At 48.4% G+C, this 12005-nt stretch overlaps 1 protein-coding gene and 1 long non-coding RNA gene across 4 annotated transcripts in view; one reads left to right on the forward strand and one right to left on the reverse strand.

Annotated features, from left to right (window-relative positions):
* Positions 1-998: 998 nt before the first annotated feature.
* AGK (acylglycerol kinase) overlaps positions 999-12005 on the reverse strand; it is a 76495-nt gene continuing 65488 nt past the window's right edge. For all 3 annotated transcript variants that reach the window (XM_029922494.1, XM_029922505.1, XM_029922499.1), the window contains exons 12-16: positions 11306-11453; positions 10777-10874; positions 4926-4996; positions 2980-3064; positions 999-1879 (exon numbers count right to left, since the gene is read on the reverse strand). In XM_029922494.1, the coding sequence (XP_029778354.1) occupies positions 1742-1879; positions 2980-3064; positions 4926-4996; positions 10777-10874; positions 11306-11453 (540 nt within the window). In that variant the 3' untranslated portion in view covers positions 999-1741. The remainder of the gene's footprint in view (positions 1880-2979; positions 3065-4925; positions 4997-10776; positions 10875-11305; positions 11454-12005) is intronic.
* LOC115278085 lies at positions 1763-8900 on the forward strand. Its single transcript, XR_003902686.1, has 2 exons — positions 1763-1946; positions 1993-8900. It is a non-coding gene; the product is annotated as an uncharacterized LOC115278085 (long non-coding RNA).

Genomic DNA, 12005 nt, shown 5'->3' on the forward strand with positions numbered 1-12005 from the left:
GGGGGGGGGGGAGCAGTCCAGCTTCTGGGCTTGTCCTTACAGTCCTGTCATAAAACCAAGGTTTAAGATGCTCCGGGCTCCCGTACAAATGCTTTCTCCTCACACAGCACCCCCGCTCCCCTCCGAGGGCCCCACGGGGGGTCTTCCTTACACTGCAGGGTTTTGGGGGGCAAAGCACGGCTTTTAAACCACCCTGAAGAATACAGAGCTGAACAGGTAAGCCTTGTTTTTTTGTGATCTTCATTCCTGAGCTTTTTGTAGCTGCCTTATTTATGATCCTTTAAAGCGTTAAGTCTTCATGGGCACAGGTATGCATACGGTCCTAAAAGTGACCTGCCTGAGGAGAAGCCGGTGGCCTGCCCGTTTGCCCGTTTGCATGCCTGCTTCATCTTTACACAGAGAAAGGCTCACGTCTCCTCCGTCCCGGGCAGTGCCCTCGGGAGTCCGAGTACCGCAGGGGCACCGAAGGTAAATCCCGGTGGTAGTAGTGAACCTGGTTAACAAGTCCTTCTCAAATCAGGTAGTTTCTACTTTCAGCAAACTAACAAGATCTAAGTAAGCAGTTAAGTTGGTAGATCATTAATAATTTTTGACATGTAATTCCAGAGGAATTCGAAGAACTGTATGACATTAGAATGGGCTCTTCTACTTACGTGCTTAAGAGCTATAAAGAACAAAGAGTTGTGTTCTAACTGTAGGTGACAGGTGTTCTTGAGCTCCTTAGGGTAAAGAACATTCTCCTAAAGTGTTTGTTATCCATGTTTGATAAAATATTGAAATACAATGGATAAAAACAATACTGAGTTAACAGTAAACAATTACTTCCATTTATATGTTTTGTTGGCAAGAAAATAGGGCAAGTGATGAAATTGAAAATAGATTATGATAGCATTCTTTGGTTATTTCCATACCACTTTCAGCAAAGAACCTAATCGTTTAATTTTTGTAAGTGGAAGATAAGAGTCAAAGTGCTGTATATTTAAAGTGCACCAAATAGGTTTAAAAGTGATATAACAGCTTTATTGTAAAATAATATTTACATGACACCAGGAAATACACATATTGGCAACTCGTAAGTTGGTATCTAGAAAGTGTGACGGATACAAGATCTTCCAAAATACTAGTTGGGGTAAGTGGGTGGCGCTTCACAACACTGGCCTGCGAGGGGCGGGGGCGGGCCGCACGGAGTAGTCGCACCGGGGAAGGGTTGCCAGCTTTTTTAGCAATGCAGATCCCGGGGCTCCAACCCCAGATGGAGTTGCTAGGTTTTCAACATGCAAACCAATACTTAAGCACTACTTGAAAAAATAATACAAACTAGTATCTTACAGCATGTCAGCCACGGCTGAGGACGGAGACCAGCTACATTGGAATCTGAGCTCAGAAAGTAGCAGCACCCATGGAGAAGCCTAGACAGAGGATGGCGGTGGGAAAGGCAGGCCCCTCCCTCGTGTCCCGGCCTGCCGAAGGTGGCTGCACTTGGGGGCCCCCCATGAGCTCGGGCCCCTTTCCCTCACTGCACGTGGGTCCCTGGCAGACCGGCCTGGGCTCGGCACTATGGAGGGGCGGCAGTGGTCACAGGGAAGGAGGAGCATGCACGGCCGGGAGGCGGGCTGGGGCCCACCGGGAGCACTGCGGAGAGGGGAGGGGCAGGTACTTGGCGGGGAGGAGGCTCCTGGGGGCCTGGGCAAGGCCTCTGCTCCCTTTTGGTCCCTCGGGAGTAGGGGGGGGGGTGGCGGGCTCACTGGGCCGAGCTCGGCAGCAGCTGCTCGCGCTTCCTGGGGTCGCAGAAGAACTGCAGCTTCCTGGGCAGCAGCTTCACCTGCACGGGCATCGCCTCATACTCCTCGCTGTCAATGCTGAAGGAGCCCCCAGTTCCCTGTGGGGAGAACATTCGCAACAGCTCACAGGCCTGCCCACGGGGATTCCGTCACCCCTGCCTGCGGGTCACCCCTGCGGCACCCGGCAGGTCACCCCTGCGGCACCCGGCAGGTCACCCAGAAACGTCAGCCTCTCACAGGACTTAACCCTCATGTTCTTTAAAAATCGCGTCCCTGCCTCCGACTGGGTCTGGAAATCTCTCAATTCTGCCACCCACTGCCCCCCCCCCTTGTTTGGCTTTCTCTCTTCCCAGGGTATTTTGAGATTTGAGAAACAAGGTTATGATTTTTAACATTGACTAAAATGCAGGGGTCCTGCCCCATCTTACAGGAATTCCTAAACATGCAGTGTTCCAGAACCTTCTCAGCACTCACCCTAGGTAAGCCACTATATCCACCTGACAATTTCCGTGGTGCTTCTTTAGGACTTGCTTAGCCTTATATCTAAAGTATAGCAACATTATTAATTTTACAGATTCTAGAAAACCTTCCATAATGTGTGCATTTCGTTCAACATTTGCTGTTAAAACTGGTGTCGCCCACGGTGGGGACTGCTTCTGTTTTACCTACTATCATTTTGAATGCGACAGGGTGGCAAAGTCATCTGTAGTAACATTTTCCTGAGGTATTATTACTCACAGAATAACTATATGATTTAGATTATACTCCTAATCTTTCCCCCACTTCTACAGGTTATTTTAAGCTTGGCATTTTATAACACAGAAAAACTTACTGCCATTCCCAAGTCGGTTTCCAGATCCTTTATTTAAAAAAAAATGTGAAGGTAGAATCCACTAGGAGAATCTGCCAGCTAGAAAATTCTGTGTTCCAGCAGCCTCTGCTTACTTGACATTCGGAAAAATAAAGGCTCAGGAGATACAAAGACCACTTGACACCACCGTGGTTTGGAAACACTGGGAGGCTTCTGGAGCCCGCACCTCCATCCCGGACGCAGGAAGGGGGTGTTCTGGTCCTGCCAGGTCTCCCAGAGCCTGGCCAAGTGCGAGGTGAGGCGCCCACACGAGGGTCTGGTAATAGGAAGATGGACCGAGACAGAACCCACGGCGGGGGGACCAGAGCCCCCCCCCCCCCAGCTCACCTCGGGAAGCAGCAGGGTGCACTGGCTGGCCTGGAGACACTCGGTGCCGGCAGCACGCAGCCTGGGGTCCCTCACCTTTTTGCTTCTGTTGGTACAAGAAAAGGCACATTTGGACACGGGCGGGGGCAACTGCATTTGACTGCCGGAGCACTCAAGTTCTGCTGCTGCAGTTAAACAGACGGGCTCGGGACAGGCTGAACCGCGGGGTTCCGTGCAGAATTTTCCCACAGTGATGCTTGCTGAGCCGTGTGACACAGTCAAGATGGAGAAGGTTAACTTGCTGAAAAGAATGGTGCATGAAGATGAAGTGGTTCTGTACTGAACCCCTGGGCTATTAAAAATCCTCAATTTAAAAGTTAGAATGAACTGAAATGTTTGTAGGAAAAGTACTACACTTCTGTTGAGTCCATCACTTAAAAACATTTTTTATTCTAATTTAGAGGAGAAGGGAGCCGTCTCTGTTCTGTGTGTGCATGAACACCCGGCGCTGGGGACCCTCTCCCTTCATATGAAGGGACTGCAGGGCGCACCGCGAGCACACCGCACGCACGCCGCCTCGGGCGCAGCTACCCGGACAGCGCGTCACGGCCAGTGGAGGGAGCGAAAGCTAATCCAAGTAAACGAGTCCCTTCTTTATCATTACTTGATAACTAATTCATTAGCAGATGGAACTTTAGAGGCGTCTGTGGAAGCCTCACGATGTTCCATTCAGATGCCCAGAAGAAATGGACATGACTTAATCTCACTTCCTGTAGCGACCAAAGGAAACCAGGCTGCTGCTGATGGAAAGGACGACAGCAATGATGCAGAGCATAATGACTTTACCTAAGTGAAGCAATACAAACATAAGCGGCTTCTGAGGTTATTTTTGGATGTCAGTAGGATGAAGGAAATTTGAGCACAGCCAGGCTCGGGCCAGACGCTCCATCAAGACCGTGTGTGGCTTCTGAACAGCCTCTAGGAGAAGGGAAAGGCTTTTCCCTTCTGCCTCCTGCTGCAGCAAGGCCATCAAAGGCTGCAGAATCAGCTATTCAGCCTCTGAAGAATCTGTAGCAAAGGCGAGAACACCACAAACCAATGAAAGACCCGAGGCGGCGGCTGTCGGTGCAGACAATGGCGTGGCCATGGAGACCGGGCTGCCGCGGCAGCAATGCCTAATCCTGAGCCGGCACGAGAGGGAGCTCGGAGACAAAGCACAGCAGAGCCGACGACCAGTTGGCATGGCAACACGCCGGCTCCTCGGAGGTGCCCGCAGAAGACTGGTGGGGGGGAGGGGGTTAGGGTGTTCTTGACCAATCAAACTCTGGCAGAGGCTGGCCTTAACAAATTGGGACTGGAGACTATTTTCTAGTGGCAAAGGGGACCGGCCTGGAGAATGTCCAAGGCACTCATTACCTTTTCAGAGTTTTCATTACTGCCCTGGGAGTAGGACAAGGTGGACAGACGTCCATAGTAACCCACACTGTGAAAGGCTTCACAGCGAGGACCTTCCCCCACACGCTCTCAGGGGACGCTCAGAGACAACCCCGAGGGAGTTAGATGTGACTACAGTACTCCTTCCTGTACACACAGGAAAGGAGCCAGAGATTAAAGGGTTTGCCCGCGTCATGAGGCCAGGACGTGGCAGAATCTAGATTTGTATCCAGTAATTTTGACCCTGAAGCCAAAATTCTGGACACTGCAATGCTACACGGAACGCTTCATTTCACTGCAAAGGCAGAGCGGGCCCCCACGACAGGATTTTCCCAAAGCAAACAGGGAAGGCCAAAGCAGGAGAGATGCACTCTCCACGTCAGCCCAAATATTTGAAAGAAAGACGGCGTCCCAGTCCCCAAAGCAGACAAGTCCTCTGCTGGGTCTCCGCCAGGCTTCCTGGGCGCTCTGAAGAGTATGTCTGAGAACACAAACTACTGAACCCGCATTTCCTCCGCGCCCGGTCCACTTACCCGATGGTTATGAAGTCTCCTTTGCTGACAGTGTCGGGTTCAATGCAGATGTTCATGAAGTCTTCGTTGCTCTACAAGGTCAGGAAGACGATCATTAACACTGCATTTTGGCGAATGCAGCCTGTCAGCCTTCCTTTGCCCCCAGAGGTTCACACTTTGGAGCTGTTTGCTAGAGAGAGGCCTTTACTTGCAACAGCTTCCTCCTGACTACATCCCCTTTCTTTCTTTTACCTTAACACTCTTGTCGAGGTGTAATTTACACCACCGCTTCTTGTTCGGTTGGTTCCTACTCCCCAGATAGCTACACGAAAACTCAGGTTTGTCGGAACTCAGAGCGGGAGGGGCGGGAGGCTGTCGCCAATCCTCGTAGCTTTCTGGTGTGTGGGGTTCCCTCGCTCGCAGGCCCCGCTTCGGCCCCCCGCTGCCGGCAAGCCCGCACCCCCGCCACACGACGCCACGGCACACGGGCGGGAGCACGTCTCGGTGCGCAGGGCCCACGGACCTGTGGTTTCTCGTGTTCTACGTGCAGTTTTGATATGCGACCAGAGTGGAAGGTCCACAACCTCGTTTCTGCCATGGTAGTGCTTTTAAAACTTTTCATTGCCGACCACCGAGAGCTCTGGAAGAACTGAGCTACCGTGAGGTGAAGTGGCTGTAAAACCAGACAGGGTTCTTGTACTGCCCCCCCCCCCTGTTTACAGCAGGCAGTGGCTAGCGACCCAAACCTGGCCCTCTGTAAGTCGGTGTCTCCACCTCTGTCTGCTCCAGGTAGAGGTTGCGCTTCTTACAGGACAGGCTCAGAATCTGTTGCAGGATAATCTGCTGAGAGCGAACAGCCTTTGCCCAAGACTAACGAGCACTACCCAAGCCAACTTCCTCTCTCACCCAGGAGTTACAGGTCACGGAGCAGATGCCTTTGCTCGAGGCTCACCTTTTATTCAACAACTTGCTGAACATCAACTACCGTAAGCTCTTCTAGGTGTTTGGGTTACATCAAAGAACTAAAATTATTTCTGCTTACAAAGAAGTTATATTTGAGGAATGGAAGGGATAAAAAAAAATAAAATCTAACCTTAATAAAATAAGTTCTAGAATATCCCAGAAGCATGTTAGAGTGTATCCGCACAAAAATAGGAAATTACATAAATGGTAAATTCTAGAGTATATTAGAAAACAAGGAAATGGGAAGCATCAGAGAGTTTATCAGGAACAGGAGATAAAGGAACGAGCATAAGAAACACCAGATGGTGAGAGTGGTAAGGGTCCAGGTGAGCCTCACTCGGGGTGGGGAAACCTCAAGCAGACACCTGAAGGAGGTGAGGGAATTAGCAGTGTGGACATCCAGGGCTGTGGTTCTCAAACTTCAGCAAGTATCACCTGGAAGGTTTGTTAAAACTCAGACTCTGGCTCCATTCTCAGAGCTTACAGTTCAGTAGATCTGGGGTGAGGCCCAAGAATGTCCATTTCTAACAAGTTTCCAAGGACTGTACTCAGAACCACTGGCCTAGGGAGGAGCGAGCCACACCAAGGATCTGCCAGGGCAGGGGCCGAGCATGGAGGCATGCTGGACAAGCCAAAGAGCAGCGAGGAAGCCAGTGTGGCTGGAGCAGAGCGAGAGAAGGGGGAAATAGGAGAGGAAGTCAGAGAAGAAGCGAGGCCAGAGCCCTAGGGTCTGTAGACCATTCCAAGGAATCTGGCTGTTAGGCTGAGTAAAATGAGGAGTCATTGGAAGGTTCTAAGCAGCGATTATGATCTGGCTTCATTTTAATAGGACCTCTCTGGCTGCTGTAGTTAGAATAGGAGGAAGGTGGGGGGAGCAGGGCATCCACTTAGACACCCACTGGAATCACCCAGGCAGTTGGTGGTGGCTTAGAGCAGGCAGCAGGGGAGACCGTGTGGAGCACTGGCTGTATTTAGAAGGTGAAGCCACCAGCGCTTCCACAACGACTAGATGCGAGGGGAAAGAGGGAGGCTCCAAGACATCTGCCCCGAACAACTGAAAGAATAGAATTACAGTCAGCAGCAGTGGGGAGACCGGAGGGAGCACCGCCGTCAAGGGGTAGAAGCGAAGACAGGAGCTGTTCTGGACACACTGGAAAGGCCTGGTAGCCAGCTAAGAGCACAAGTTAAGTAGACAGTAATACACAGAAGTCTAGGATTCGCTTCTTACACATAGTCCACATGCAAAAATCAACATTGTAGACACACAGAATTACGTGAGAAGACTCTCAGTAGATGCTGGAAAGGGACTTGATAAACTTAAAGATCCATTCATGATAAAAACAAATTAGCAAATTAGGAATAGAAGGGAACTTCCTTAATCTTATAAAAGGGGTCTACAAAAAAAATCCCATCAAACTCAAGAACGAAGCAATGAAACCTTTCTGTCTACACCAGGAGTGAGACAGTGACATCGGGTAGCACTACTACTAACAGTCTACTGAGGTCCTACCCAAGGCAGTAAGAGAAAAGATGAGACGGCAAAGTATTTGAAAGGAAAAGCAAAACTCGCACAATTTGCAATTTACATGAGTGAATCTATAGAAAATCCAAAGGAATCCATAAACAATAAGAACTTAGTTATAAGGTTGTTGATTGCAGATCTCTTAAAAAGTCAATTACATGTCCATCTAAACCAAATACTTAAAAATGAAATTTTAAGGGATACTATCTACAATAGCATCAGAAATTAAGATAACCAGGAATATACCCAGCAAAGGGCAAAAGATTAGAGAAGGCTATAAAATTTCATTGAAAGGCATTAAAAGCCTAATGAAGAGCTATGCCACATTCACAAAACAGAAGAGTCAATATTACAGAAATGTCATTTCTCCTCAAATTGATCTACAGATTCAATGTAATCCTGATCAATATAACAGACTTTTATGTGGAATCTAATAAAAGAAACCTTTTAAGAGATTTATAGAGGTCAAAGAGCCAAGAATAACCAAGAGACTCTGTAAGAAGAAAAACACAGACTTATTATAAAATGATAATTAAAAACAGCAAAGTCTTAATATGAGCCTAGAAAATCAGAGCAATTGAAGAGAAAATGCAAACATGCCCATGTACACCTACACGTACAGTTTAATGGGGATTCATAGCAGATGGGCAAGAGGAGGGTGAGGAAGTTCAGTCAATGGTGCTTAGACAACTGGCTTTCTCTCAGAAAAGATGATAAAACTGGAGCCTTGCCTCCATCATTCACAAAACTCAATTATAGGTGAAAGTGCTTTCTTTCTTTTGTTAGAGAGTGTTTCTTTTTAAAATGAAAATAGAATCATGTGATGCATATCATCCTAGCCAGGTTTTTCACCTAACAATATACAATGAATATCTTTCCATGTCAGTAAGTAGAGGACATTTTAAATAAATGCACCAGAACATACTTAATCAGTCCCTCGGTTCATTTGTTTCATACATTTTTGCTTTTATAAATACAGTGAGCAGAGCTGAACAAGAGATCCTAATTTCCACACAGCCCACACCCCTTAAAGCCTCTTTGACTCTGAATATACTTTTTTAAGTGATAAATGAATTTGGAGCTACTACATGGCGTCTTCATTGTCTTTGAAGTATGTTCTTGCACGTGCTCTTGTTTTCACCAGGAGGCGTGGGAGGGGGAAATGAGTGATAAGCAGCAGCGGAGCAGCGCCCGCCTTCCTAACTGCCTGCAGCTCATCCTGACCCACAGTCACATCCTCCACTCACTGGTCTTCTATCATCAGAGAAAACGACGAGGAAGAACACGAACGAACGAAATACCAGAAATACGCATTATCAGAGGTTGGGGATAAAAGCGATGTATAATTAGAAATTTTATCTTCTTAAAATTCCTCTGGAACAGAAACTAGTTTTTCAACCTTACTACACTCACTTCCACCAGTGTGTACAACATCCCATTATGTAAGAGGGGCATGTCTACACTGTGTTAAGTATCTGACTGTTCCTATGCAATAAACTCCTAGAAACCTACTTAACGGGGCCAGCGGTGTGCTTCTATTTTAGATGCTTCATAGAGACCACCGAGAGGCCGTCAGGAGCGGGCGTCTGACTTACAGGTCCTGCAGAAACGCAGCCTTTCCCCACCGACATGGCACCCTAGCATGCTTACTTTGGGACATTTCAGTACTCGTTAATTTGCATTTCTTTGATGTTGAGCCTTTTTCTCTGTCTCCTTACCTATTACATGTATATAGAAGTTACATCCACCGGCTAAGGTAGTTCTAAGGATTGCATGAGCTGACACCATGTGAAGTTCTCAGGACAGTGCCTGGCATACAGTATATGTTCAGCAAACGTAAGCCATTTTCTCAGGTGTATATCCTTTGTGAATTTCTATTCTTGTCCTGTGCCTGTTACTTATATCAGTCCTTTGCCTATTTCTTAAGAGTTTGTTATAAAGGAAAGCTATTATTTTCTGCTCTATCACATTCTTTTTCCAGTTTGTCATTAAAAATATTGTTTATAGTTTCTTTCCCTGAAAGTAGGCAAATGCATCAATATGATTTTTGCTTTAGATGCCATGCTTAGAAAGGCCTGGTCCTCCTCAAGTTTATATCAATAATCACGTAGCTTTCAGTCGATTGCTTTCATGACTTTATTTTTCTAATTTAATTCTTTAATCCAATTTGAATTAATTTAGGTGAAGGAAGCTGTGTTGTCCAAATGTTACAGAATGGACACAGATTACTCTTATAATTAGAAAACAAGTTGGTGCTCTACTAACATTAGCGTCACACTCCCCACTGCACTCACACGTTCAATCCCTGCGTTCTGTCTCCAGACCCACTGGGTCAACTGTAAGCATGCTGCTTGGATCCACAGAAAACCTGGTCTTAGTAACTGGTCCGCAGGTCAGGGCAACTTTCCTATTAGCATTCTCACGAACACAAACCGCTAAGATTTTCTCTAGAGCAGGGGTCAGAAAACTCTGTGAATGGCCAGAGAATCAATATTTTAGGCTTTGGGGCCAGAAAGTCTGTGGCAAGTACTGCACTCTGCCGTCAGGGCCTGAACGCAGCCAGAGACAGCATGTAAAAAGCACCGTCTTCCAGCTAAACTTTACTTACGGACATTGAAACTCGAATTTCCTATTCTTTCTGCGTATCACAAAATATCATTCTTCTTCTCATTTTCTTACACCCATTTAAAACTGTAACAATTCTTAGTTATGCAAAAATAGGTGGCAGACCAGTGTGCTGACCTCTGCATTATTTCAACATTTTCTGGGGTGCATTGTCAATAGAAGCACTATCCAGAATTTTCTGCAGTAACGGAAACATTATCTGTGCTTCCCAGTGTGGTAGCTACTCGCCACATACGGCTAATGGGCACTTGAAATGTGGCTATTGAGACTAAAGAAATGAGCGCTAGAGTTTTATTTAATTCAAATCGCCATGGATCTAGAGGCAATCCATGTACTGGACAGCATATGTCAATAGACTGGACTGTGTGTGTGTGTGTGTGTGTGTGTGTGTGTGTGTCTATTTCCCCCCTGGGGGCCCAAACCCACATATTTAATATAGTCACAAAAATAATGGATATTCACTCAAGTAAAAGTTCCACAATTTTCTATTCCTGTGACCAAAGGGAGCAGGCTAACCTTCCGTTTCTACTAAGCAGTGCCCGGAATACGGGCTCAAGCCCATTAAGCTTGAAGCCGCCACTTCACTCGCCGCGCCTTCTCGTTGCTATTACTCCCTAAAAGCACGCCACACCCTCTTTTTCCTGATCCTTTCCTCCCTCCCCCCATGGGGTAAAAATAAAATACCCAGTTAGTAGACGAGCGTGTAGCCTTGGTCACTTCTCCCAGATACCAGATGCTCGTCTAATAAAAAGGCACACTTACCATCAGGTCCGGCTGGCTGTTCCGCGTGGTGATGGACAGCTCAATGGTGGACAGCTGCACTTCTTTCCAGACCTCGGGGCTCACTCCCTGGGAAAGGGCTGTGTGGGTGCATTAGATTCAGGTCAAGTTCTTCAACTAGTGGCCCACCGCTGCCCCACCGGGGGCGAGCCGCCGGCTGCCCAGCATGGCCTCCCTCTCCCAGCTGCGGACTCTCCACCTCAGTTTCTTTTCCTTGCTCTTCTACCAAGAGCCATGCTCAGAATGGAATCCCTATGCCCGAAACACCCCTACCAAAGCAGCCACAGTAGCACCACAGTTGGTGACAGGAAGGGGGAGCCGCAGTTTGTCACCGATGGCACAGACTCCCCATTCCTGGGACACTGGCCTGGCTCGGGTCCTGCTCTGTGGTGCACACAAGGCTACCTCGAGGACCCTTGAAAGGCTTCTCCTGCACTAGGTCAGCCTCTCACGCCGATCTGGGGCCGATCCGGGGTCCTGAGCGGACCGCTGCAGCCACCACGCCGCTCACCGTCCTGCGGCTGCGCCCAGTAGGACGCGAGCCTCCGCAGTATTCTCCGGTACAGGGAGGGCCGGGGAGGGGTCTCTTCCGCTCCACTGGGAAGTCTCTCTGTGGGTCCCATGTACGAGATAGAGGCTTGATGAGTCTGAGGCCACTCCTTTTAATGTAAGAGAAAAACTTGTCATGCACACACCGGTCCAAACCCTGGGAGTATCTCTCCCTGCACCTGCCTGAACGCTACCTCTCACTGTCTGGAATGAGCTCTACCGTGGAGCAAGGAGTCGCCAAGCTTTCTTTTCCTGCGGAAGGCCTACCTTCTGTCTGAGAACCATGAGCTCCGTGACTGCGGCCTCCCGTGCCCTCACAGGCACAGGGCGGGAAGTCCACGCAGACTAACCGCCGCTGCTTACGCTCATCCCAACGCAGGCGCGTGGAGGGGCACAGAATCCTCCCAGAGTGAACTCACCTTCGGTTTACAGAGGGTGACACACACACAAATGAAACGCGTGAAGTCCAGTTACATAGAATACCTTCACTTCTGGAATCGTATTCCACACGGAGGCCGGAGTGGCTCAGGCCAGCCCCGTGATCCAGCCCAAGGCTTCAAAGAGCATCATTCTCACACTCTAGGTATTTTGTCTTCTATTTCCCGACACCCCGCGCCCGTCTCCTCCTCCGTGTCCACAGGAATAGTTAAAACAACGCCCTA

This window comes from Suricata suricatta, chromosome 2, assembly GCF_006229205.1.
Source record: "Suricata suricatta isolate VVHF042 chromosome 2, meerkat_22Aug2017_6uvM2_HiC, whole genome shotgun sequence".
NCBI classification, from domain to species: domain Eukaryota; kingdom Metazoa; phylum Chordata; class Mammalia; order Carnivora; family Herpestidae; genus Suricata; species Suricata suricatta.